This window comes from Balearica regulorum, chromosome 1, assembly GCF_011004875.1.
Source record: "Balearica regulorum gibbericeps isolate bBalReg1 chromosome 1, bBalReg1.pri, whole genome shotgun sequence".
NCBI lineage: Eukaryota > Metazoa > Chordata > Aves > Gruiformes > Gruidae > Balearica > Balearica regulorum.
In genome coordinates, this window is record NC_046184.1 from 195,284,376 (window position 1) to 195,311,570 (window position 27,195).

A 27,195-nucleotide genomic window follows, 5' to 3' on the forward strand; every position below is an offset into this window, starting at 1 on the left:
CATGCCCAGATCCTACACTTCCCAATTAATCACCACCATTTTCCCTATCTTTGAGATACACATATATATACACACACACACACAGATATCATTCCCTTAAGTCTATAGGCCATCCCTCTATGATGTCCACTGAGTTCATTTAGTTCATGACTTTGGGCTCCATCTGTCATAGCAGTTTCTCAGGGCAGGGGTGATGATGTGTGTTGTTGGATTGTGTGTTGTTGGATTGTTGCATGCTGCATCCAGAACTCATGGCTGGTGTATCTGGTGTGGTCCATGCTCACAGTCTGTGGGTTGAAGATGTTGATTTCAAGGAAGTTGCTGAGCACCAGTTGCTAAGGCCGGTTCTAGTTCCATCATCATGGCATTCATCCTTCATTAATTTGGGTGCTTCTTACTGTAATACCATTGATACATGTCCTTGAGCAAAAGCAATCCCACAGATGGGTTTGCTTTTGTCTGAAGCAGGGCTAACCCAGACTGTATTCCCCAACATATTCTTCATACGTACTATGGGGACTTTATCTCTTTCTACAGTACATGGAAGTTTTGATTGGTCAGGGCCAGCTCGATTGGTAGACCCCCTAGAGTTAACTAACCAGGTGGCTTTTGCTAAATGTGTGTCCCAATGTTTGAGGGTACCACCACCCATTGCTCTCAGCACAGTCTTTAACAGTCCATTGTATTGCTTGATTTTCCCAGAGGCTGGTGCATGGTAGGGGATGTGATACACCTACTCATTGCCATGCTCTTTGGCCCAGGTGTCTATGAGGTTGTTCCAGAAATAAGTCCCGGTGTCTGACTCGATTCTTTCTGGGGTGCCATGTTACCACAGAACTTGCTTTTCAAGACCCAGGATAGTGTTCTGGGCGGTGGCATGGGACAAAGGATGTGTTTCCAGCCATGCAGTGGTTGCTTCCACCATTGTAAGTACATAGCGCTTGCCTTGGTGGGTTTGTGGGAGTGTGATGTAATCAGTCTGCCAAGCCTCCCCATATTTATATTTCAGCCATTGTCCTCCATACCACAGAGGCTTTACCCGCTTGGCTTGCTTGACTGCAGTGCATGTTTCACATTCATGGATGACCTGTGAGATAGCGTCCATGGTCAAGTCCACCCCTTGGTCACAAGCCCATCTATATGCTGCATCTCTTCCTTGGTGGCCTGAGGTATCATGGGCTCACCGAGCTATAAATAATTCACCCTTATGTTGCCAGTCCAAATCCACCTGAGCCACTTCAATCTTAGCAGCCTGATCCACCTGCTGGTTGTTTTGATGTTCCTCAGTGGCCCAGCTCTTGGGTATGTGGGCATCTACATGAGGTACTTTCCCAATGAGCTTCTCTAGCCGGGCAGCAATATCTTGCCACAGTGGGGCAGCCCAGATGGGTTTGCCTCTGCGCTGCCAGTTGCTCTGCTTCCATTGCTGTAACTACCCCCACAGGGCATTTGTCACCATCCATGAGTGTCACCAGATATTAGAGAGGCAGACCATCGGCCACTTTTTTAGCAATGTCTAAAGCCAGCAGGATGGCTTTCACCTCTGCAAATTGGCTCGATTCACCTTCTCCTTCAGCAGCTTCTGCAACTTATTGTATAGGGCTCCATACAGCAGCCTTCCACTTCTGATGCTTTCCCACAATGTGACAGGACCCATCAGTGAACACGGCATATGGCTTCTCATTTTCTGGCAGTTTATTATATGGTGGGGCCTCTTTAGCCTGTGTCACCTCCTCCTCTGGTGGCATTCCAAAATCTTTGCCTTCTGGCCAGTCCACCACCAGTTCCAGAATTCCTGGATGATTAGGGTTTCCTATTCAAGCCTGCTGTGTGATCAGTGCGACCCACTTACTCCACGTAGCATCAGTTGCATGACCTGTTCTCTTTGAACATCCAGCCCAGCACCAGCAGTCAGGGTGCCAGGAGGAGTTGTGCTTCAGTACCAATCTCTTCTGAAGCAGACTGAACCCCTTCACATGCTGCCAATATCTCTTTTTCAGCTGGGCCTTGGATCCTCTGTATCCCCAACTCCAAAACCCCAGGGGCTGGCCTCAAGTCTCCCTTGGTGCTTTCTGCCATAGACTCCAGATAGGGCCATTCTCACCAGCTGCAGTGTAGAGCACATTTTTTACATCTGGTCCTGCCCGGACTGGCCCAAGGGCTACTGCATGAACTGTTTCCTGTTTAATTTGTTCAAAGGCTCCTCATTGCTCAGGGCCCCATCTGAAATCATTCTTCTTCTGGGTCACCTCATAGAGAGGGCTTACAATGAGACTGTAATTTGGAATGTGCATTTGCCAGAAACCCACAACGCCTAAGAAAGCCTGTGTTTCCTTTTTGTTGGTCAGTGGAGACATAGATGCTATTTTCTTGATCACATCCATTGGGATCTGACAATGTCCATCTTGCCATTTTGCTCCTAAAAACTGGATCTCCTGTGCAGGTCCCTTGACCTTACTTCATTTTATGGTGAAACCAGCTTTCAGAAGGATTTAGACTATGTTCTTCCCTTTCTCAGAGATTTCTGCCATGCTGCCCCATACGATGATATCATCAATGTACTGCAGGTGTTCCAGAGCTTCACCCTGTTCCAATGCATTCTGGATCAGCACATGGCAAATGGTGGGGCTGTGTTTCCACCCCTGGGACAGTTGGTTCCAGGTGTACTGGATGCCCCTCCAAGTGAAAGCAAACTGTGGCCTGCACTTTGCCACCAAAGGGATTGAGAAAAGTGCATTAGCTATATCAATCATGGCATACCACTTGGCTGCCTTTGACTCCAGTTCATATTGAAGATCCAGCATGTCTGGCACAGCAGCACTCATGGGTGGCGTGACTTCATTCAGGCCACGATAGTCTACTGTCAGTCTCCACTTTCCAGTAGACTTCTGCACTGACCATATGGGGCTGTTAAAGGGTGAGCAGGTACTGCTGATCACTCCCTGGCTCTCCAGTTGATGAATCAGCTTATGGATGGGAACCAGGGAATCGGTTGGTGTGGTATTGTACCATTGTGGTAGCAATTGGCACCTGTTGTTCTTCGATTCTGAGCAACCCCACAACAGAGGGGTCCTCCGAGAGACCGGGCAAAGTAGACAATGGTTCAGTTTCCTCCGTGTCCAGGGCAGCTCCAAAAGCCCACCAGTACCCTTTTGGGTCCCTGAAATACCCTCTCTGGAGCTAGTCTATGCGCAGGATGCATGGAGCCTCTGGGCCAGTCACAATGGGGTGCTTTTCCCAGACATTCCCAGTTAGACTCACTTCAGCCTCCAGTAGAGTCAGCTGTTGGGATCCCCCTGTCACTCCAGAAATAGAGATGGGTTCTGCCCCTTCATGGCTTGATGGCATTAGGGTACACTGTGCACCGGCGTCCACTAGAGCCTTGTACTCTTGTGGATCTGACGTGCCAGGCCATCGGATCCACACAGTCCAGTAAACCCAGCTGTCCCTCTCCTCCACCTGGCTGGAGGCAGGGCCCCTCTAATCCTGCTCATCATATTCACTACTCACTTCTTGCAAAAATGACTTAGAGGTCCCTTCAAGAGGATCATACATATGAGTAGGCCTTCCACTCAGTCTAGGGGACTGCCCGCTGGAAACAGGAGAGGCATTTTTCCTGGAAGAATCCCCTTTTGTGACTGTTTTGCCTTGCAACTCATGTACTTGTGCCTGTAGGATCAAGGTAGGCCTTCCATCCCACTGCCTCATCCTCTCCGTGGTCACACAGGTAAAACCACAGGCTGCCTTGTGGTGTGTATCCTCTATATCCTCTCTATTGAGCAGAGGAACCCTTACTCCTAATAGCTGACATACTGGTCTGTACAGGTGGAGAGTAGGACAAATTCTCCTCAAGTTGCTGGAGCTTCCAGCACAGTTTCTCCACAGCCGACACGAGGAAGAGAGACTTTCTTCATACTGCTGGAGTCGGCCAGCCACTTCATCCACTGTTGGCGCCTCTTTGTTTTTCCAGTCCATTACTGCCAGTAATGAGTTGGTGTATGATGATGGTGTGCTCCATACAAACTTCCGCCACATGGGTCGTGTGTGCGCTGGACTTTGTCAAGGTCTGTGGGTAACTGCATGTTGTCTGGGTCATAATAAACTACCTCCCGCACGGCTAATTCCCTCAGGTACTGGATACCTTGCTCCATGGTGGTTCACTTGCCTGGAAGACATACATCATCTTCACTGAGAGGATACCTTTCCTTCACGCTTGACAGGAGTCACCTCCAGAGGCTGAGGGCTTGTGTCTTTTTCCCAATCGCCTTGTTGATGCCCCCTTCCCTGGACAGGGATCCCAGCTGCTTGGCCTCCCTACCCTCTAATTCCAGGTTACTGGCCCCGTTATCCCAGCATCGGAGCAGCCAGGTAATGATGTGCTCACTTGGAAGGTGGCTGAAATCTTTTCACATATCTTGCAGCTCACTCAGGGACAGGTGATGGACAATGACCTCTGGTTCTGGCTCTTCTTCTTGTTCTCATGATTGTCCTGGTTCATCATCATCCTTCACTAAGCGAACTGATTTCTTTCTGTATTTCTTCTTCTTTATAGGGGCAACTGATATTGGTACGGGTTGTTTTTTTGGTTCACCTGCAGTCCCTGTCACGGGTGTTTGAGTAGCCACAGTGTCTTTTGTAGGGGTTGGGGTAGCTGCAGTGCTGGTGGGTCTGTTTTCCCTCTCTTCTCCCTGAGGGTGCTGCCTACTATCAAGCAGCATTTAGTAGGTAGTGGCCAGGGCCCAGCACAGTGCAGTAAGTTGTGCCTCCTTGGAATAGCCACAGCATTTTTCTTTCAAATATTCTATCACTTTATCAGGGTCCTGTAGTTGTTGGGGGTGAAATTCCAAAGCATTGGGGATGAGAAGGTCTCTAGATACCTGCCCACATGCCATGCCAGCCCTGACTATTCAGCCTTGGGGAAGATCTCTGGGTGATATTCTTAAAACACTTTTTTGTAACCCTGAACAAGACTTGAAACACATTCAGTAGCCATAACAATAGGAACATGCTGGCTTGAACATCCCGAGGGTATTCAAAATTCTCAAAATTCTCTAACTAGCCTGAAGGGAAAAGGGGAGGTGAAAGAGTGGGAGAAAGTATCCCCCTCATCTTCCCCATAGATTGGGTGTGATTATTAATCAAGTCAAAGAGATGGTGTCCAAGGTATGGGCATGACAGCAAAGCCCCATACAAATACCAACTTAAGCTCATGACCATTGATGTTATCATATCATAAGTCAGTATTACACAGTACAGCAAAATGAGAATCTGGACCCTTCTCTCAGAGCTGATAAACAGCACCGCAGGCAATATCTACAGCAAGAGTTTACATACCACAGCCACGTGACCAAACAAAACACCATTGTGACCAGTGGCTGTTTAAAATAATACAATCATTACTCGTAACAACTTTGTTTTAACACGCTTGGATCAGATTTGTTGTTATCTCAACAACAACGTTGGCACACGTTGGGTGCCAAAAAGGACTGACATGGTTTAGCCCCAGCCGGCAGCTGAGCACCACATGGCTGCTCGCTCACCCACCCCTGGCAGGATGGGGAGGAGAATGGGAAAGACAAAGCCTCGTGGGTTGGGATTACTGGACAGTTTACTGGGACAGCAAAGGTAGAGGGAAATAACAACAACAGTGCTTATAACAGAAGATACACAACTGGTGAAACAATGCAGTTTCTCACCCAACGACCATACAACTCAGACTGCATGCTCAGACCCGTCCCAAAGCTGGACCGTCCTCAAGCCACACATCCTGGAGCTGTGCTGCCCCTCCCCAACTAGCTCCCTTTTATGCCGAACATGATGTCATATTGTATGGAATACCCCCTTTGGCTAGGTTTGGTCACCTGTCCTGGCTGTGTCCCATCCCAGTTGCTGGTGAAAATTAACTCTATCCTAGCCAAACCTAGGACACCTTGTCTGTTGGCTATGAAGTCTGCTTGGGGAAACTAGCTTGGATGTTGACAATTCCAGCTCTTGATGTTGCTACATCTTCTCCAAGGAACCTAAACTGCAACATGAATAATCTTTCCCTTCCTCCCTTCCTTCCCATCCGTTCCTTTTGTACTGCACAAACTTCATGAAGACTGCCACCTGGCACCTCCCACCACCAAGCTCTGAGCAAACAGCTTCAGATCCTCCTCGCTTTTGTTCGGGTGTTACCTTTGCAGCCCCATCAGCAGACAGGACTTCTGCTATAAGTAGCCAGGATACCTACATACAGCCTGACCACGAGACAGGTCTGCAGCCTGTCCTTTGGCTGGATGTTTGCAGCCATGAGGTCCAGGATAGCCAAGAACACAGTGGATAATGCCATTCCTGGGTTCCACAGGTTGGAACAAACTAGGATGGCCAGACCAGCTGCTTAATAAAAAGAACAATGAATAATTAAGATGCAACGAGTGATTTTTAAATACAGAATTTCTTAGTTCTAGCAAAAAAGTAGAGAAATCCCAGAACAATTGTTTGGCTGTTCTTTGGCCTGTTATTTCTACCTGGTGTTCTTGGATACCTCAGCATTGCATAAAAAAGGTTTTCTTTTTTTCTGAACAATTTTAGGAGCCGGATCCTCAGACCATCAGCCTCCTTATGCAACCACATCTATCAATAAGCACAGGAGATGAACCAGGGCTCTATGGCAGTGACAGGCAGCAGTGGACTGCAACGTGAGGGGTATAGCTGTTAGTCTCATGTGGAGCAGCTGTTGAAGAAGCACTGCAGTGAAACATTGTTCGAAGGCTTTCTGTGAATGCATACCCCAAAATGTCCGCCAGCTTTTCCAGCGGGTAATCATTAATAAGCATGGTGCAGTCGTAATTGACATTAAACGATTTCTTTATAGTTTATGCCTTTGCCTGCTTATTCACCGAAGGACTGTTCTACTGCTCTGCCTTTGTTCTGGAAAAGCAAAACAATTCCTTCAGCTTTTCATTAAGGAATGCATTTCTTATCAGTCTTTTTTTTTTTTTTTTCAGAATTCCCCCAAGTAGGTGTCTGTCTTTATTGTTAAATGTCAAAATAAGCACAGTACTCCAGCTGAGGATTCAGCACTATTTTACAGCTTCATCATTACTTTCTATGTCCTACATATGTTGCCATTAAGATGTTCTACAAGAAAGATATATTTGGTTTGGGGTTTGGGTGGGGGTTTTTTGTTTCGTTTTGGGTTTTTTTGCATTAGTACCATTAATACCATGCAGTGGTCTCACATGACTTTTGGGATCCACTGTAATCTCCAGACCTTTTTCTAATTGGCTGCTCAGTGAGCTGTTCTCCACTGCTTATTTGGTTTTCTTTCCTAAATCATCAGTGGCCTCCTTTCTAAAAATCCACTTTATTTTGGACAGTTTCTTCAAGATCCATATTCATACGCTGACCCATCCTGCAGCATGCTTGCAGCTTTACCCATAGTGGTCTCACCATGGACCTTATGAATGGTAATGGAAATGGGATTTAACTAAACTCGGCATGGACTCCATGCTGTTCCCCTCCCAACATCTACAGCCCAGTTTTTGGCCGTTTGCCCCAGTTTTGGGGGCAGCCATGGTGATTTCATTAACGGCGTGTTGCCTTCATTTGGGTCATGGTACTTCATGGGAGCCAATGTTGAAAGTCTTATCCAAGTCCACTGGTGTCCACCTTTATCTACTGCATGTTTTTCATCCCAGCATCACTTGGCCAGCCATGTTCTGCAGAACTTCATCAGCTGTCAGAGCACGGCGAACAGTGCGGCTCAACAGATGGTTCAGTCCAACCCAGCCCCTCTGTTCTCATTCCCATAGAATCCGACGGGGGAAAAAAAAAAAAAAAAAGAAAAAGTAGGTTTTCATTCCCAGCTGACCTAAATGAACCGATTGCCTGGAACCTGCCTTTTAGGAACAAGCTCCTTGCTCCGTGAAGGTGACCTCCTCCCTGCCCCTTGGCCCCGCGCGGCCATGCCCAACCACGCGCTTCCCGCTTACGTGCCCAAACCTGGATGTTCCCGAGCTCGCCTCCCCGCTCCCCCTCTGCTGATGCGCTTTCCCCCGGGGGAGCTGCCGGCCTCACCGTCCGCCCGGCGTTACCTACAGCCTGCCCAGCCTACGGAGCCACTGCCGGAAGAGCCCCGAGGGGGCGGCCTCGCTCTTACGCCCGCGTCCCCATTCATTCGGGCGGCGGAAGAGGGGCCGCGCAGCCCGCGCCGGAGGTGTAACGCGGCGGCGGCGGCGGGGAGTGCGGGGCTACCGTGGCCCGCCTCGCCTCCCGCCTGAGCCCGCCGGCGTCGGGCTGCCCCTCGGTGGGGCGCGGGTGAGTGTGGGGCGCGGGGCTGCCCTACGGCGGGCGGGTGGGTGTGGGGCGGAGCGGGCCGGGCGGGTGGCGGCGGCGGCCTCGGCTCCACGCGGGAGCGTCCATTTTGCATGATGCAACCGGGGAGGCGCGGGGGGCTCCCGGGGCCCGACCGTCTCTCCTCCCGCCAAAACAGCCGCCTCTGCGTTTTCTCTCCGTGACTTACTTGGACCCGCGGTCCCCGGCAGGTCCCTCCCGGAGCGCTGCTGGGAGCCATCCCTCCCTTCCCCCCCCTGCTTCTCTCCCTCCCCGCGCTGGCGGGGCGATTTCCCGGCTCTCTGCTGAGGGAGGGATCCCCCAAAATGCCGGGGCCGCCCGCCCGGCGGGAAGGGCGTTTGCTTGGTGGGGGGATGGGACCTGCCATCATCGGCTCCTGGAGTGTGTGCCCCTGCGGAGGTGGGCATTGCCGCCTCCAGCCACTCTTCACCTCTTCCAGAGCAAGCAGCAAGCCAGGGCAGAGTTAGGAGACTCGTAGAAGTGCATGCATGTTTCCCAGATAACTCGTTTTCTTGCTTATTTTTGCTTTACCACACGAGCAGTGCTGTAGAGACCATGCTGTGGCGGGAGGTGAAGGCCCAGGTGTCACGGAGAAACCCTAGGCCGTTCCCTGTCGGTCTTGCCATGTCCAAGAGAGCTCCTGAGTGACTTGCATGCTGTGCTTTGCTCTCTCTTTCAAACTGAGAAATTACCGAAAATGCATGTATCGTTCGTAGCGCTCGAGTCAGCCCCGTACCCTGTGAGTTACTGCTGTCTGCTGTTCCTGAACCTGTTCCTGTGATGAGGACAGGGACTTGTTTCCATTTTGTTTGTCAGCATTTTACAGGCAGCGGGCCTGACTAACAGATGGATTTCTTCTTTTTTGCATAAGTATGTGTGAATGTTTGTGGCAGACAGGGCAAAAGTGTGTGTGGGGGGGGATGGGACACACCTGCTAAAAATCCTCAAGAGGGATTCTATATATAGATAAGGCTGGACAGAAAGATTGGGACTATGTACAGAAGTGCTAATTAGTTGTGTTGTTGGCTGCTAGAAGCCTTAGTTTTGGAGCAGGGTGTTGTCGTCGTAAGTGCTGTACAGAGTCGTGACAAAAAGGCAGTTGCAGCTCTAAAGAGTTCACAGGTTGCGGGTCTGGGCAGAAGAGCCGAGGTGATCGTGGTGCTGCAGCTTTGAGTTAGCTGTGTCTTAGTTGAGTGGTTTTGCCACCTGCGTGTGGCATGTGTGGTCATTTACAACCATTAACTTCATGCTTCAGCAACAACCAGTTGGACACTCTGCCTCCCTCTGCCCGTCTCTGTGAGCTCTGCTAAGCCGTGGCAGCAAGTGGAGAAGACCTGGTCATGCGTGTAGGTGTCGCGCAGGACCCTCTGCAGTGGGACAGCTCTGCCTCTTGAAGCTCTTCACTCAGGGGTGTGTGGACGTCTCTGCTTGTCTCCCAGTCAGAGGCAAATACAATGGACACTTGGAGAGAACAGGCAGAAACTTGCGTTTCTGGTCAGGTGCTCTGTGGACTTCTGTTGCCTTCAGCAGGCAACTGAAATGTCTTTTAGACATGGACTGAGTAATTGCACAGGCTGCGTAGCTGCAAGTGCTGAACCTGCACAAAGAAGGAGCAAGCTCGTTGATTGCCACAGCTCTCAAAAGTTATTTTGCTTTCAAGTATTTTCAGTGTCTTGCATTTTGAGCGATTTGAAGGGGATAGACCTTGACTGCTTCACCGCATGCATAGTTTAGGTAGTCAAAATGGCTTTGCAATAAACCCATTTCCTGAGCACGAGGACTGCTGGGTGTTTAGTCCATGATTTATGCCATTTTCCTGGGATGTGTAAAGTTTTGAGCCACACTGCTCGTAGGCTTGTTTTTATTAGTGAGAAGATGTATTCAGTAGGCACTCTTTGTTTTGGGTGGGCTGTGGCGGAAACCTGAGGCCAGCTAGGCTTCTAATTCAAGCAGTTCAGTTGCAAGTGTGGGTGAGACGTGTGATTGCACATATGCAATACGCTCTTCACTCCACGTGGAGAGAGAAGGATTTGCTATACAGAAGGAATTAGCTTAGATAAAAGAGGGAACCCGTAACTCTTTTCTGTAATCTAACCAGCTGTGAGAGTAATCATCTCTCAGCTGTATTTTTGTTGATGTCTTTGTCATTCCCTCATTTTTTATTTTTTTTATTTTTTCTTTCTTCTTTTTCCTGTGCAGTCTACCGCAAGATTTCAGGTAGGGTTCATCTCCATACGGTGTTGTGCCTGCTCTATGTCTCCGCTTTAGGTTATGTGACAGACGAGCAAGAGTTGATGTGTGCCAATCTAGCTGGCGTTGAGTGCAGTTGATGGTCTGGTTTGTGCAAGAGGGAGGGCAAAAAGGTGTGGTGGTCATTGCTGCTTCTCAGACAGGAAAGAAGACAGGGATAAATACGGTTTGAGTGAAGGAGGGCAGGGTTCTTGTTACAGTTACTGCCTCTACTACCTCTTGTTCACCTTTAATTTACCAAGTTCCTCAAGGTTGATCCACCATGACAGGTTAATGAGACTTGAGCAGCCTTTCAGAAATGTCACTTCCAGTTATATCCCAGCTTTCAAAGAGTAGAAAATAATATAGTGCCTTTAATTCTCTTTTCTTGGCCCGTATTAATGATGCCAAAAGTGTGGGGCAGGGAGAGGGTGATTTACTTTGGCTGCAGATGTGGCCAGTGGACACTGGCCTCATCCTGGTGAGGTTATTGGCAGAGCCACAGTGGTGCCATAGGGCAGATGAGGGTGTGACAGAGCCCCTTTGCCTTTCCTGAAGGATGAGCTAAGAAGTCCTGCTGACTTAAGAGTATGTGGAGAAACTAGTGGCATTAACCAGCGGAACCGGGAGGCTGGAGAATCGTGGAGAACTAGTTTGGTGGTTCTAGGCAGAGTTGGTTGGCGTCGGCTCCAGTCTGTATCGACCCAGAGTTAGTAACCCAGGGTGGATCTTCTCTGTTATCTATGTCAGTGTGTTTGGCAGTATCCTTTTCTTTTCTTTCCCATTACCAGCTATATCCTCATCCTTCATTATCCTAGGGCCAAAATCCTTGTAAATCTGTCATGTGCTGAATGGTGTTTAAGGTAGCATTCATCTGGCCAAATGGAGACATCTATGTCCAAGGTAGTCAGCCCTGGCTCCCGTTACGGTCAGCCAGGGAAGGGCTAGACGTTCCTGGAGTGTGATTCATCTCAGCCCAGTACGCTGAAGCAGATGAGTTGTGACCTGAAAGCTGCTTTCCACTGACTATAAAAGGAGGCATTGGGGGATTAGCTCAGATGTAAAAGTCTGCACTATAAATGTCTAAGTGTTTACCTCAATGAACTTGTGAGGTTCTCGGATTCCTCAGTGTCTTTGGGAAGAGTCGTGGCTGTTTGCACTATGGGTGGGCTTGTTCTGGCATCTGAGCACTCCTTCCATCGTGCTGTTGCTGCAATATCACTGGCTACTTGAACCTACAGAGAAAAAAAAAAAAAGGCATGCTATTCGTCAAACAAAACGTAGAGGCTAACACCTACCCTGTGACTACCCACCAGTTGTGGGATTCCTGACAACTGCCTGTGGTTCCTGGACAGTTTGGGGGTGTCAGGGTTCAGGAGCTGGGGCTCCCCCCTTCCTGCTGCAGTTTGTAGAAACCTGGGGACCCTGCTTGCCCTGGCAGCGCTGGCCAGAGCCACCATCCCTCGGTGGTGGGTCAGCAGCTGCTGCCCTTGCCAGGGTCCCTGACTCTGCTGGAGACCACCAAGGTGGTGGGTCATAAATCCTGTGAATGGTATCTGGTACAGAAGTGCCTTATTTAAGAGTTTCCAAAATAAAATAGTGAGATTTTCGAGTTTCTGGGGGTTTTTTTACTAAAGTGAAAAACAGCACAGAAAACTGTATTTCGCAGAGGTGCAATTTTTGTGTGTTCAGGAGTTGCAGTAACTGCTATAGGAAAAAATGTGCTACCAGCTTCTTTGCTGAGCAGGATGCCTCATTAAATTTTCCTGTAAACCTAACCTGTTCCTCAGTGCCTGCCATGTCGTGTCTTGACCCCTTTTCTGAGAAATCCACACGATTGCTATATTTACTAAAATACTAAATGTATTACTGTCTACCTAATGGTAGTATTTAGCTTTATATTTTCTTACGCCTCTTTCTCCTGCCTTTTTCTGGGATGAGGTTCCATTTCACCACACTTCCAGACAAATATCCCAGCTGTCTTTTATGAGCTGTACAGCTTTCGCAATTCACTCTTGCCTCATTATTTTCCACATCCTTGTCATTTGTTTTTATATTTCCTTGTAGATCTTATTCACCCATTTAATTTTTAGATTACAGGAATGAGGATTTTACTTGGTGTCCTTAGGTTTTGAGGACTTAATTACTGTCCTTATTTGCTGAGTGAGCTATGCTTTTCTTGAAATTTAGTGGCTATTTGACAGTCATCCACTTGTGAAAGTTTATTACAAGCCACTCTGGAGTTCTAAAAGAAAAAAAATAATTGAACAATGAGCTTCTTATTTAACTAGGGGGTGTCCCTGGTACTAATTGAGGCAGACGGTTGAAATCCCCCCTACCAGATCATTTATTTGTTCCTGGAACCTGTTCTGTCAAATGAGAAGGTGTTCTCAAAATAAATAGCTGTGTGTGCCATGACCTGTATTATTCCTGGCTGTGCGTGAGCCCGACTGTCTTCCATTGCCAGGTATTTGAGTATCAGTGAGAAGAACTGAGTTATAGGGTAGATGCACATCGTCCCTGGCTGCAGTTGTGCCTATTGAGAAGTTTACTGCTGGCGGCAGCTCACTGGCATCCCAGCGGCAGAGGCAATTGCTGCTCCAGTTTTCTGACTGACACACTTGTGAGAGCTCTCCTCTGACTTGTTTCAGCTCAGACGAGGCAGGGTAGCACAGGCTGCTTCAGTGGTGGGTCTTTGCTAGCTCGAGTTAGCAGCTAGGTTACATCTTTGAAGTTTCAGCTGGCAAGTAAATACTATTGTGTGTCTCTAGAAAATATTTGCTAACTCGAGTTAGCAGTGTTAGAGTGAAGTGATCCGGGATGCCACATAGATAGCTCTGTGCACAGAGCAGAGAGGTTGATGACATCTGGGAAGTAGAAGGTGGTACCAAGCATTTGGGGACATTTACCTCTGCAGCTGGTGCACTTGGAGCCCTAAGAAAACGGGTGTCTGCACTGATACGGTGCTGCTCTGCGTGTCTGCAGTGGACCACGTCGGTGCAGTGGTTTGAGTAAAGCAAAGGTGAGTTTGCTTTGGCTGTGGGGTATTTGTGGGGTGTGGTTTTCTGCCACTTTGCCATAAAAGAAATACTATGCAAAATCACCTTTTAATTTTATGGGTAAATGAAATTTATGCTGAGATCAGGGCTTGGGAGAACTTGCTTCCGAAGGAGCTGCCTCGCCAAACCGGCTCTGCAGTGGGGTTGGGAGGTGGTGCAACTCTGTGGATAGCGGGGGAACAGAAGGCCCTCCTGTGAAATCTGGAATCAGTAAGCGAAACCAATTCTACAAAATAAGAAAGGAGGAAAAAAAGAAAAAAAGTACAAGCTATAAACGGTAACAAAATCAGACCACTGGTAACACTAGTAGTAGTTTCATTTGGGAATGTGGGAGGTTTATTCGGATGTGTGTGTGGCAGGAGAAGACTTACTGTGCAAGAAATTACTGTGATTTGATAAATGAACTGTTTTGTTAAACTGAAGAACAGCTTGCCTTCATCAGGTGAAAGATTCTTAAAATAAAGTAGTTGGAAAAACTGTTGATGAGTTTGTAGAACTAGGTGATTTTGTTGAAGTGACTCTCTTATAAAGCAGTTTCAGCTAGCAAAGTAAATAATGTGATGTATCTTTAGAAAATATTCCGGAGGGGTTTAGTTGGCTCAGGTAACCAGAATATAGTCTTTCATTCTTAGGTTGCTGATTAAACTCCACTGGGGATTGCATGCTGCCTGACAGCTGTTTAATGACCCATGTGAGATAATTCCCAAGCAAAGGATGCTGCTGCATGCTGCGCTATTTGTTCTTTGCCTTCCAAAAAGTTCACAAAACAGGGTGACCTGTAACATAGGCCCTGTGAAGATTTTTATTCTTTGTTTCACTTTGCAGTGACAGTCTGTGCATCAGACTGGTTTGTGTGCTTATAGCTTCTGAAAGCTGAGAGCAAGCCGTTAAGGAAAATACAGTAGAATCAACCCCTCTGCTTTTTTGCTTTACCTAGAGCAGCAACAGAAGGGTTTTTTTGCAAGTTATTTGCAATAAGAGTTATGTAGCTGTTATTGACAATGAATATATAATTGTCACCATAGAAAAAAAGATGTCCTGTAACTGAGGGCTTGACTAACTTGTCCACCACTGTTTTAGCAACCCACTGAATAAAGGTATACACATGGATGCTGTATAGAAAGGAAGTGATCAAACCAGGTTTTTAAAAGTCTGTCTTCCAATCGCTGCCTGAACTTGGCTGATACAGGTTTGAAGTGCAAAGGTGCCATACGGTTGGTGCATCAGACAGGACCTTCTTGGCTGCAATCTGCTGGAAGAAAGGAGCAAAATGTTCTGGCACCCTCAGCAAGAAGAAAGTTCAACATTCAAAAGTCAGCAGCTGTATAACAGATTAGGGTGGAGGTGCCACATCTTGGAGGAGAAAAACAATAGGTGTTTGTTGGGATTTTGGAAATGAGAACTTCTGTGAGATTAGAGTGGGAATTTGGCCTCTAGCATCTCTTCAGTTCAGGAAAGGTACCAACACAAGCAATGGAGTGAAAAGCATAACAGTTAAGCAACTGGAGAAGAGCAGATTTATGCTTTGCTCTGAAGGTGCTGGGATCAGTGCTTGGGCAGTTTTAAAATCCAAAGCTTTGTCCAGAAAACCCTCTTATTTTTGAGGAACACAAGCGTTAGGAGGAGTCATTGTTCTTGTGGGGGAAGCAGACTTCTGAGTTGCTAAAGCCCCAAAGACCGTTCAGAGACTTTTACATCTTTCTATTAACTGAAAGACACAGAAAGACAGGTCAAACTCCGTTGAGGAATTTTTGCTTCTGCTGGCTGTAGGTTAAGTCAGTCTGTTTTCTGTCTTGAGAAGCAGTCTCAGTTCCTGGTGGAGTTTTCACAGGAGTCTGCTAGAGCCCTGCAGTAGCTGGGGAAGGCAGGATTCTCTGGAGGGTCATTCCTCTCATCTCTCCTCTGAAGGGATAAATTTATACTTGGAGGTGCCTGTCTCTGCCTGTTGGTTACAGAGATTGGTTACAGAGAGGGGCGAGATGATGCCCTAAGCCCAGACATCTGTTTTGGAGTTGGCTAAAGCTAGTTGAGAGGAATCCTACCCCTCGTAACCTGGTTGGCATGTGTAGAAACACAAGGATATCCTTCAAGGAAACTTGCGTAAGTGATGAGGCCCACTGTTGTGCTTTGGCTGCTCCAGATAAACCACTGCAGATGTTAGAGTACTTTTGAACCTGCTTTTTCCTTCGCAGGAAATACCTGGAGAGCAGAACAGCATGGTGCAGGGCATTATCAAAAGCACAACAGCAGCTCTTTGCTTTTTATGCTGCTGTTCAGACCCTTGGGGGAAAATGCTAATTATCATTTGTTTAATAGTTGTTTTGCTTTAAAATCACCCTTTTTTTTTTGGTTTGTTTCTTCCCCCAAGTCCCAGTGCAGTGGAACTAAGGAGAATATTTACAGCCAGTAGTTTGTTTCCTTCCTGCTGTCGCTTAAAAAGCCTAGCAGCAGCAGAGCTTATTATACTTCAAAGTTTCTTGCTCTAGATGAATGACTTGGGGAGAGATGGCACTGTACGTGCTGGAGAAGCATGTTGAAATGTATAATGAAACACCTCTCAGAGATTGTTGTATTTAGGTCTCTCTGCGTACTTCCCCCCCAGCCCTATAAATATAATTAAGAGTGATTTCCTTTGATGCTGGAATGATGATGTGGAAAAATATAGTAAGGTTTTTAAAATGTATTAGCACACTGAATAGTATTAGTAATTTTTATCCCAATAAAAAGTGCATGCTTACTCCAAACATGATACTTTTGCCGATAGGGACACAATAATTTTTAAGGATAGCTGTATAACTTCCCTCGACAGGACTATGTACTGGGTGGCTTCCCTTATCCCTATGACTGGGTTCCAGGTGCAGGGTTTGGGGGCAGACCAGGCTTCTGCCTAAAAGGCAGGGAGGTGCAGATGACAATTCCAATAAAATTAGAAATCTGAGTAAGATTTTAGCCTACAACTGTTAGGCTGATGGGATTGAATGACAAGTATATGCAAATATGTTTTTTGCTCATGGGAGTTAATCTCTCCTGTAAGTTGACTCGTGCTTCCGAGCAAGCCAGAACAAGCTCCCTTCATGGAGATGTGTGAGTTGAGAGCTGGCTTTCTGCTGCACAGATGGCAGAACAAACTGTAAGGCTGGCTATAAGGTAATGCCTCTCCTTGTGCAAAATAGGGGGCTGAGTCCACACTGTGTTTTGTAGCATCCTCACTGCTTGGCTCCAGCCAAACCTGCTAGCCTTATGCATTTCTTACCTATGTGTGTACCTCTGCATTGTCGCTGCTCTCGCTGCTCCCCCAGCTATCACATCCATTAGTGAGAGTTATGAGCTTTTTGCACAAATCCCTCTTCCAGCTGGCCAGTGTGGAGCCCCCGCACTGAGGGGGGGCAGGGTCCCTCTGCATGGCATCGTCAGCAGCGAGACGCAAAATGCACAGCTTGTGGTCTGATTCCCAGTTCGTCTGGTGGGTGTCATCTTTGCTTTTGCTTTTTTGGGGGAAAGAACCCAACCTTCAGCAAGTCTTGATTCCATCCCAGGCAGGAGTGGGAAGCCTTTTGTCATACTTTGAGAAAGAGTCTGAGATAAATAAGAAACAGGCTGTGCTTGGACATTGCTTTTCCTCAGCCCTTCCCCATCAGCAGCCATGCAGCCTTGAACATTTGGGTTAGAAGCAAAACTCCCCTTAGACAACAGCGTCTTTAGCCACACCGACTTAACCCCGAGCGCTGCCAGCTACCTGCATATCTGACATTGTAATCTTCCCGTTCCCCTCCGCGTGCTGCAACAAATCACGGGGGGCCAGGAGGCTCTGCTGGTCCCGTATCAAACCTGGGGGTGCAGCCTGGGCATCGACTTCATGTCTTTCCTCCTGCAGTGTAGAAGTTGAGGAGCAGGGGAGAGCTGAGCAGTGAGCTCGTGGCTAAAAAAAGAGCATTTACCCAAAGCAAACACACTCCACACCTACCTGGCTGTGTAATTCCACATCAGTGTTGTGCCTCCTTTCTGATAAGATTTATTTGGGTAGAATATCAAAACTGGATTCTGATATCCCTGTGTGAAAACAGGAGCAGTTGGTTACCCTGTAGTCAGACTGGTCAAACGTCACCCTTGTAATTGTTTGCCATGCTCTGTACTTACTTTAGACTCAAATGCCTGAAATGGATGCAGTTTTCAGGGGCATTTTGTTGTAAATCTGTCAGCGCTTAGGAGCTGCAAATTCTTTACGGCTTGTGGGATTCTTTGCAAAACAGCTCTGAGACTGATCTTTTTTTTTCCCCCACAGTCAGACCAGTAATCCCATTTCATATGCCTGTTTTTATTAATTGGGTGCTCCTGCTTTTTTGAATAGGGGATTTTACTAGCTCTGGTGGTATATGGGACTGAAAAACTGCAGAGCCGGGCAGGATTGGGTCAAACACTGAAACGTAAGCAGGCGACTTGTGCAGCATGAAGTTTTAACAGCAAGCAGGCAAGTCTGTGGGCGAAGCTGCCATGGAAACCACTTGTAGTGTTTGCAAAAAATATCAAACTCTGCATCGTTGCTATTCCTAAATACTAGGCTGTTTTTAGCTGCCCTGTCTGCTCATGATGGCTGGGAATATTGCGGAGGGCAGTGCCTGGGAAGGGGAGGAAGGTGGGAAGATGATGCAATGCGAGCACCTTGTTGCAAGCCTGGAGGCAGCACAGGTAGTGGTGCTGGCTGAGCTGGGAGAGCCAGGGTGGGCAGTCGTGGCCAGGATGTTTTGATCTCAGGTGAGAAGTGTGTGCCCACAACCCTGCCACGGTGAGGGACGGCTGGAGAAGCGGTGCTTCCTCAGTGACCAGGAGGTGAGTGTGGTGTGCTGGCTCCACTTGTGGAGTGGGGTTACTGCCTGCCTCAAATGTGGGGTGGCAGGTGGCTTTTATCACCTCCCTTCTCTTTTTCTTTCACACAACTCCCTGCTTTACCTCCTCTGCTCCACCTCTTTGCACTGTCCTTGGCTCCTGTTTTGCTGTGGGTGTCTGTCTAGACTATGCTGATGTGGACACATCCTGTAGTCCTGGCAGCTGGGCTCCACTGCTGCCCTGCCCAGCCCAATTCCCATCCCAAAACAGTGGTCCCTAGTGAGGCATGTGTCATGGACTGGCAGGGGGTGGGTCATTAACCGTCAGGGAGCTGGGACATCGCCATATCCTGGTTACGCTGGAAGCACGGCTGCACCATCAGCACTCAGTGTCCCCCTCTGCCTTGGTTTGGGCTGCCCAGACTGCCTCAGCTAGGGCTTCCTCCTGCGAGATGCTCCGCTCCTCGTCCTGTTCCCAGGCGGCCGGGGCATCGATGTCCCCTTAAAGTTGTGTCATTGGCTCCTTCGGCACTGAGTGACTCCGGACAGTGGAGCATGTTGTGAAGCGACAGTACTGATTTGATCGGACGGTAGCATTCAGTCTTTGCTTTTAACCCGCTGTGCGCCAGGGCATGTGTCTCAGGGGAAGGTCTTCCTGAAGAGCTCTCCAGTGGGAATTTCTTGTCTGCTAGGAAGTTGTCAAGAGCTACCCCTGAAACTGCAGACAAGCAGCATCCTCTCGGCTGCGGGGGAGTCTGTGGCTACACACACCAGCTAAGTAAGGAGTGTGTGAAGTGCTTGTTTGTGCCTGCACAGACAAGCATGTGGGGCTCAGAAGGAGCTGATCCCTCCCCAGCCCTTGAATTATGGCTGGAATGTGGGAATACTGCATCTAAAAGCAAACATTTTAGCTCCTTTCACACTAGGCTTCTCTTTGGCTAAATCATATTCGCAGGAAGCTTTTGTATTAGGTCCGTAGTCACAGAATTGCCCTCAGAAGGTTGTAATATATTTTGGAATGCAGTTGACTTACTTCATGAGAAATTAACCTCAGTTTCTTCAGAAAAGGGAAGGCTTTTTAAATTTTTTTTTGCTATGTTGAGTCACTACCCTACAACCACATCACGGTGCAGAGCTGCCAGGTCTGACTTGAAAGTCTGCGTGGGTCAGGACCTTGAGAATGGCCTCCAAATCAGCGGAAAAAACTTCTGGATTAATGGCAACATATTCTAATTAATTTATTTTGATTGCATAAGCCTTAAGGAGTGATGTAGCATAAATATGACATTTTATAGAATCATAGAATAGGATGGTTTGTGTTGGAAGGGACCTTTAAAGCTCATACTCCAACCTCTCAGCCATGGGCAGGGACATCTTTCACTAGATCAGATTGCTCAAAAGCTTCATCCAGCCTGACCTTGAACACTTAATTTGCAGATACCCAAGGATAGTGAAACCTTTCTCTGAAGCCGAGAGCCATCTTGGCGTAAAGCACAGGGAGCCCTGTGACTCGGCCACGTATGATTTCTGCTCCCCCTCGTCCATGAACGGCTGCGTGTCCAGTGTAGGCTGAGCTCTCCCTTGTGTGAGCAATTCCCCCAAAGTTTGTTACAGAGCATTTCCTCTAAAAAAGATCTTCGAACTCTTCCACCTCTTGCACAGAAACACTGTTCCTGCCTTCCCACTAAAGGAAAGGGTTCCTTTGCTTCGAGTCAGTACTTGTTATGGTAGTGGAGAAAGTTTTTAATTGGGACAGCAGGATGGTGATAAGCCAGTGTGCCTGTTTGAGAAACATCTGACCTGCAGACATGCTGGTCCATGGGGGTGACCAAACCCTGGTCCATGGTCCAGCATGTCGCTCGGGCAGGGTGCCTGTGGGCTGCTGGGCAGGGGTGATGGGGATCTGCTGCTGCCACATGGCTCTGCCTCCAGCTGGAGCTGCCGTTGCTCACCATGAGCTACCTGCTGGCTTCCACCTGCTCCTGGCTGCTCAGAGATGTACCAAAACCCACTCATTTACACCCACCTTTGATCTGCCCCTTGTGTACACCTGAAAATCCCCACTCAGCTGTGCCGTTCCTCCTGGTGAAATGATGGTGTTCAGGGAAGTCTTCTCCTTCCTTCCTTCCTTGGTTCTGTCTGTCTCATCGGATGTCTCCCACGGTTGTGCAGGATGGTGTTTGTTGTTCTGTATGAAGGTTGGGGCTCTTCATTTTTTATTTGTTTGTTTCCCCACTACTGTTTTAATAACAAACCAACTTCTGTCTCTGTCTAACTTCCTTCCTTATCACCTAAAGGACATTTCCCACCTTCTTCCAAGGACTGTTGTCCAAGGGCCATGACTGGAGCAAGCTGAATGGCATGGCCAGGCATTTTAGTTAAGCAAAGCTCTGTCTTCATTTTATCTGGGTTTAAGACGACAGAAGTTCACTTAATATTCATTCCCAGAGCTTTTTTTTTTTTCCTGCTTGATACCAAGGCTGAATCTCTGGCAGATTTCGAACAGTGTGTCACTTTGAGTAGATCCCTGGCTATCTGTCTCAGGCTTTCATTTGGCAAGTCTAATTATCAGTGGAGATCCCCTTGGGTTTTATGACAAATTGTGGGAGTTAAATCGAGCAATTTTCTTGCAAAGTGTAATTTGAAGCCATGCTGAGGAACTGTTTGAGGAGACTGTACTAGAGCTGGTGGGAGACTTTTCAATTAGAAGTTTTTTCATCAGAAAATAGTGATTCATGTAATGAGAGAGGTGTGACGCCTTTTATCGGCTAGGCAGGAAGACATCTCCTTAACTTTTTGATCCCTGCGGACTTGTGGATGGCACACGCAGCATTGTCCTCCTCCAAACAGCTGGGTGCTGTTTTGAGCTGCCAGAGGATCCTCTCCGGCTGAAGTCCGAGGTGCGGGCTAAAAGGGCTGAGAGCACTGAAGGCACCTTTTGCTGGATGGTACTTCTCAGGTGGGAATTGGTCCTGGAAAGTGTCCCATCCCTCTCCTCTGCCTCAGCTGCTGTCTTGCCACCCAGTCGTTTGTAGGCACAGCATTGGGTTTGTTTCCATGATGCTGTTTGCTGCATGATTCCCCAGATGGTTATTCTGGTAGAGCTACAGGGGTGATACGCAGTAGCCTGGGGAAAGAAACATCTGGTTCCATGGTTTAACCCTGCCAAAACAAACATGCTGTCTGGCTGCACCTGAGTCTTCCCTGCTTTGAGGCAGGATGCACTATATCCAGTTTGTGTCTAACAGGTATTTCTCTAACCTGTTCCTGCAACACTTGGGTGGTGGCAACTCTTATCTCATATCCTGTTCCAGCCTTTCATTGTGCCCGCCATTGGAAAGCGATCGTAAGGTCAAATTCCCCTCTGCAAATTAAGCCTAATACGTTGTGTGTTTCTGCAGTAGCCAAGGAGGGCAATTGATCTCTGTCCGACCTTTTACCTGTTGAATGGCTTACCGTGTTGCCTTTGATGTTAATCACAGCTGAAGCTTTGTGGAAAAGAATGGGCGTCACTGAAACTTCCATTTTGGAGAATGTGAAGCTTGAGTTCTGGGGCGTTGAAGCATTCTCCTTGGGACTTTTAAGAGCAGAAAGCTTCCTCCTTTATTTTGATCCAAAATCACTACTCATTTCAGAACGGGTTTCATGTGCCATCACAAGTAACTGACATCAAGTTTTCTGCAGGTATTGAGGCAAAATACTGAAGTTTTCCTGCTTTGACATTTTGGGGAACTTGAGACTTGTCTGGACTTGGGGAAGAGGACAGTCTTTACCATCTCAGAAGTTGTCCTGGGATGGGAGAGGAATTTCTGACGTTGGTACAGCCAGTAGCTGTGACAGTTTGGAAAGCAGGCGGGTGAGCTGCAGCACCCTGCTATCCTCCTGAGGTGATACTGGAGCACCAGCACCTTCTTCATGTCCAGCAGGACTTCGTGTGCCCCATTCAGTAGCTGACTGCTGGTAAGCGGACAGTGTAGGGATTAGAGTGAGCACCTCACCATTCATTTTCTGATGGAAGAAGTTCTCCAGCACTGTGAGATGCCTGGAGAAGAGTGGGAGATGCTCCCTTAGACATGTCCCTAATGCTCGGGAGCTTGAGGAACAGAAACCTGCGCCATCCCCAGCCATCTGTGACAGCGGACTGGTCCCCCAGCAACACCTCGCTCATGCTGTTAAAGTGGCTTTGCTCAACAGAGGAGAGTAATATGGTCCCCCCTTCTTAGAGGCAGTGTGTCTTTAGGCAGGTGATTAGGATTGTGTTTTGTGTACTCTGCACACCGAAGTGTGTGTTGTTATCTCTGGTTAGTGTGAGTTAGAGTTTATGTTTAACTGGATGACTTCCTTCTTTTGAGTAGCAGATGCCTTGCTGGTGGCTGATCTTGGTTTTTAATGACAGAATTGGCAAAGAATGTAGCATTTAGTATCCATATGTATACACTGATGTAATTACATTTCTGTAATGTCTATTGAGATATCTGCATACATATGCACACATGTCAAAAATAAAAAATAAAATTATGACAATCAAGAAGGGAACAGTTTAACAGCACATGGGCAAGACTTTCCTGGTTAAAATACTTCAGCACAACAGCATCCCTTTATACATGGTGAAAACAATGCAAACATTTGCAGTTACTTTGGTGGCTTTTGAACTGGCCTCCTAGCCATTACCCCTGCCATGTTGGGATATCTTGCAGCTTCACACAACACTAACACATGGTCATGCCTTTATTTTCATCAGCCTTTTTGCTGGTGGCAGGCATCTATGAATGGCATCTATGAGTGGCCGCGACCACAGCTTCTGAGTTGGTTCTCGGCACTTGTCCCAAGTGTGTCCTCTGCTGGCGATGCCTGCAGCAGCTTTGGGGACACAGCCAGACACAACTCCGGGTCTGCCGCCACGTCCTTTGCTTCCGTTTCTCAGTTGTGAGTTCAAATGTTTGTGGGGAAAGCTCGGCATCTGCAGTAGCTGTCTTGTCTCTGCTCCGTCACTTTTTGCGGAGTAATGTAACAAAACATTGGAGATTTTCCAAGGCAAGACATTTTGGAAGGACATATCTGACACAATTCCTGCCTTATCCTGTAATGGATCACATCTGGGCCTTGGTGACTGTTGACTTTCCTCAGCGTGTTTCTGAACGATGGTTCAAAAAGCACTCAGTGGTTCTGGTTTGGTCCCTTACAACATAACCTCGTTGCATCCAGGGCTCTTCAGTCAAATCTGACACCCTAAAAATATCTGTAATACTAATGGCAATAATAGGAATTGAGGTTTTCCACCTTTTCTTTTTCTGCATAGAATTTCTCTGTGAATGATGCTGCCTTGGGGATGGCAGTAGCAAAGTCAGTCTTCTGGGAAAGGGCTCCCAAATGGCTTTGTTACCTGTGCGTTGATCAAAAAGTTGGCATTATCACTACATGCTTGTGCAGGGAGCTGACCCGTGTTTCAATTAAAAATAGAGGGCCAAGCCCATTCCATGTTATTTGCCAAACATACCAGTGTGGCGTAAGCACAAGTGCTTTGTTCTGCAGACTAGTAGCAGTGATGGTACAACTGGACGGGGGATACATTTGTTGAAGACCGAAAGGATGCTGAGGAAAAATAAGACAGTCCGCAGGATATCGCTGCTGTGAGAGAAGGGTACTGATGGCAGTAGAGGCTTCCACGTGTTTCAAAATGAATATAAGCGTATAGGGGACAACGTTGAGTGGGGATTTCTGCTTGTGCTTCCTCTGAGGAGGTGCTTGGGGAGTTCATTGGATCTGCAGTAGGGTCAGGCTTGGGTTTTCTTCTTTCCTTAGTAGAAAACTCCTTGTTATGCATAATCGACTTTAATTTTATGCTGTCCTGCAAATTGGAGAAGAAAATTCTCAGGAGCAGCAAGGCCTTGAAATAGATAAGGAGTGGTTTCCAGAAGCTGAAACAAATTGTAATTGTTTAGGAAGTTATAGTACTGCTTATGTAAAATGGTGCCCTGTCAGCTTATTTTTACACATGGTGTTTTATGTTTGGCCGGACAGATGTTTGTTATGGTTTACTTTTTGCTGTTAACCAGATGCAAGATTGCTTGTTTTCTTATGGGATTGTTTTGAAGAGTGTCCCTTTTTAAAATGTTGTTAATGGGGAAGGAAATCTATCAACCTGATAATAATAGGTATCTTAACTATTAGATAAGAGGAGGAAGAATATTGTATTTTATTTGAAAATACAATACAGTCAAGGCACAAGAATTTGGACAGGGAACAAAAGTAACAAACATAAAATGCCATGTAAATAAAAGACAAGGACCAGTAGCAGTGGGTGGAATTTGTCCCCTATTGAAGTCGGTGGGAGCTTTCCCATTGACTTCAGTGGGACAGGATTTCACCTAAGGATGTGGCCCCTGCCCCAGGGTCCACCCTTCTAGGTTATCTAGGTGGGTCATTGCTTCCCACTGCTCTCAAAGCCCTGGGCTCCTGCTGAAATGTGGAGGTGCCCAGAGCCTTGGGATGAAGCCATTTCCTACCTATGGTCTGAGCGGCCGGGGCTTGCGGGTCAGTGTTCGTCATCGGAGAAACCGTAGGTAGAGCAGTGGTGACAACTAGATGTGTGGAGAACAAAGCTATTCTACGTTCATTCGGATCAAGTTTCCTCAACTTGAAGGTGGTTATGTACCACCTGGTAACATTTCTGGGATAATTTATATTGTTTTGTGTGATTAGGACTTCCATTATGCCACAGGAGTACTGACCGTACATTCAAAAAAAGACTTATCGTTTCAAGTACGATTGGGAGTGGGAGTGAGAGGAACCAGCCCAGAACACATTTCCTCACTTCAAAGGCAAGAACGGCTGTTTCAGAAAGGAAGATCACAGCTGGATCCAACTTCTAAGGAGGGAAAAATCATAATCTCTGCCAAAATCACCCTTTGATACAATTGCAAAGATATCAAATGATATCAGAGGAAAGGTTTTGGGCAGAGGTGTAATGGCCTCTGCACTACATCCTACCAAGATTGTTCTCCTGAAAAAAATCCCACTTGTCTTTATTGAAGGTCTCTTTGCCAAGCTACAGTGAATATAATTGAAAGTGAAATGTTGTTTTGGTATCTGCTGTTTCAAAAGCAACAAAAACATGTGAGAGATGCTTAGGATGGTGATCAGCCTTCTGTGAGATGAAGGACAGCGCTGCGTGCAAGAGATGCAGAAGATGGCTGCAGTGCACGTACTGTGCCCTGCGCCCAGCTCCCCATCTGTTATCTGCAAGCCACAAGAGGTATTTTATTCACAAGAGACACTCAGACATTGTGATGCTTTTGGGGCAGGACAAAGTTGATATTTTGATCTTGCGATCAGCCAGAAGAGCACTGTCCACTGGCATTAAGCCAACTGCAGGATCTTGGCCTTAATTTCTAAGTCTGTCATAATTAAATAACCCTTCTAGAAATTATATAATAACAAGTTATCCACGAAAAGCATAGTACAGCTGTGAACACCTGTAGGTATGCCTGAGGGAGCTTCAACCTGAAACAATTTTGAAATGTTTATTGTGACATACTCTTGAGTTATATAAGCTTCAAATAATTCACTAGATTTATTTATTTTTAATTAATAAATAAATCCTACATTCCCCTGCTGCCAAAAACCTTGCCAAGCTGATGCCCTGATCCTCCATCCATGCAGCAAGGGGCTGTTTCTCTCCTAGGGATGTTGCGCCTCCCCAGCCCTGTTAGTGCCCAAGAAGTGATTTGTTGTGGTGTGTGGGGCAAGGGAGGGCATCGGGTACCAAATCTGCCTTCATTTTCAATGCAGAGATAAAACTCCCCTTGGTTTGGGAACACTGAGTCATGTTCGTTTTGCAAGACACCAGGTTTAGTTAAATTTAAGTTAAATGGCTAGGTAGGAAATAAAAGCTCTACCGTTATTGTTAGGCAGTATGTTTTTAAAGCAGAGGCCTTGAGCCAAATCCTGGAAGAGATTTAGCATCCGCAGCTCCTTGTGTGTCAGTGGTAGTAGAAGGAGGACAGAGAATGGCTCTCATCTGTGGGGAACCAGGGTCCACCTCCACCTGGAGGCACTTAGACAAAAGACAATATCAGGCTGCACAGCCTGACCTCTGCCTTTTGCTTTTGTTCACCACAGAGCACATCCTCCTTGCAGCTTTGTGCAGTGTATGGGGATAGTAGGTTACTTACACACTGCAAGCAAGCGTATCATTAGTGGCACCTAGCTTTTAGGGTTAGCCCTGCTCCCATTGTAGAAACTCACGTGTTGATGAGTGAGTACACATCACAAACCTTTTCCTTCTGCACATTACATGGTCCAACCCTGCAAGATACCCTCCTCCCTCACCTTGATTTTCCATGTAAGAAATGTTCAGCACCTTCTAGGATGAAACTCAGCATACTCAACAAGGTTGATCTTAACTCAGAGGAGCAAACCCTGAGGAACACAAAACAATGCCTAAGTCACTGGGATTTGGGGAGGCCTGGAGCTGTAGCCTCACCCAGGGTGAAACGTTTCAGGAAGATCTCCTCTGAGCTTCTCCAGTATTCCCCTATGGTTGGTCCAGCTCAGCCTCAGGGGTTCATCTGGGCCTGCCCAGGGGCTCTGCATCTCTGCAGACCTCCCTAGCTCATCGCTCAGCTTCTCGTTGAGCTAGGCTGTCTTTCCACCTCCTTTCCATTTTCTGTCTTTATTAATAGTCTCAGCTGGGACTCTCCCATATTCTTCTGTGTTGTGTCTAGCTCCTCTATTCAGGCCACTGA

At 47.3% G+C, this 27,195-nt stretch overlaps 1 protein-coding gene and 2 long non-coding RNA genes across 7 annotated transcripts in view; 1 reads left to right on the forward strand and 2 right to left on the reverse strand.

Moving 5' to 3' along the window:
• The window catches only part of LOC142599914 (uncharacterized), a 41,414-nt gene extending 32,605 nt beyond the window's left edge, over window positions 1-8,809 (reverse strand). Inside the window, exon 1 of the long non-coding RNA XR_012833380.1 lies at window positions 8,507-8,809. This is a non-coding gene — a long non-coding RNA (uncharacterized LOC142599914). The remainder of the gene's footprint in view (window positions 1-8,506) is intronic.
• Window positions 1,976-8,115, reverse strand: LOC142599913 (uncharacterized). Its single transcript, XR_012833379.1, has 3 exons — window positions 7,977-8,115; window positions 4,385-7,778; window positions 1,976-4,165 (listed from the first exon to the last, which is right to left on the reverse strand). It is a non-coding gene; the product is annotated as an uncharacterized LOC142599913 (long non-coding RNA).
• The window catches only part of SLC7A1 (solute carrier family 7 member 1), a 49,660-nt gene continuing 30,620 nt past the window's right edge, over window positions 8,156-27,195 (forward strand). Inside the window, exon 1 of one of the 5 annotated variants that reach the window (XM_075742088.1) lies at window positions 8,156-8,301. Coding sequence is in view for 2 of the 5 variants with exons in the window: in XM_075742087.1 (XP_075598202.1) it covers window positions 10,473-10,554 (82 nt within the window). In the remaining 3 variants the exon portion in view is untranslated. Of the gene's footprint in view, window positions 8,302-10,294; window positions 10,555-13,138; window positions 13,589-18,305; window positions 18,453-27,195 lie in introns of those variants that run through there. The other 4 variants (XM_075742087.1, XM_075742086.1, XM_075742090.1 and 1 more) reach the window with 4 other exon arrangements.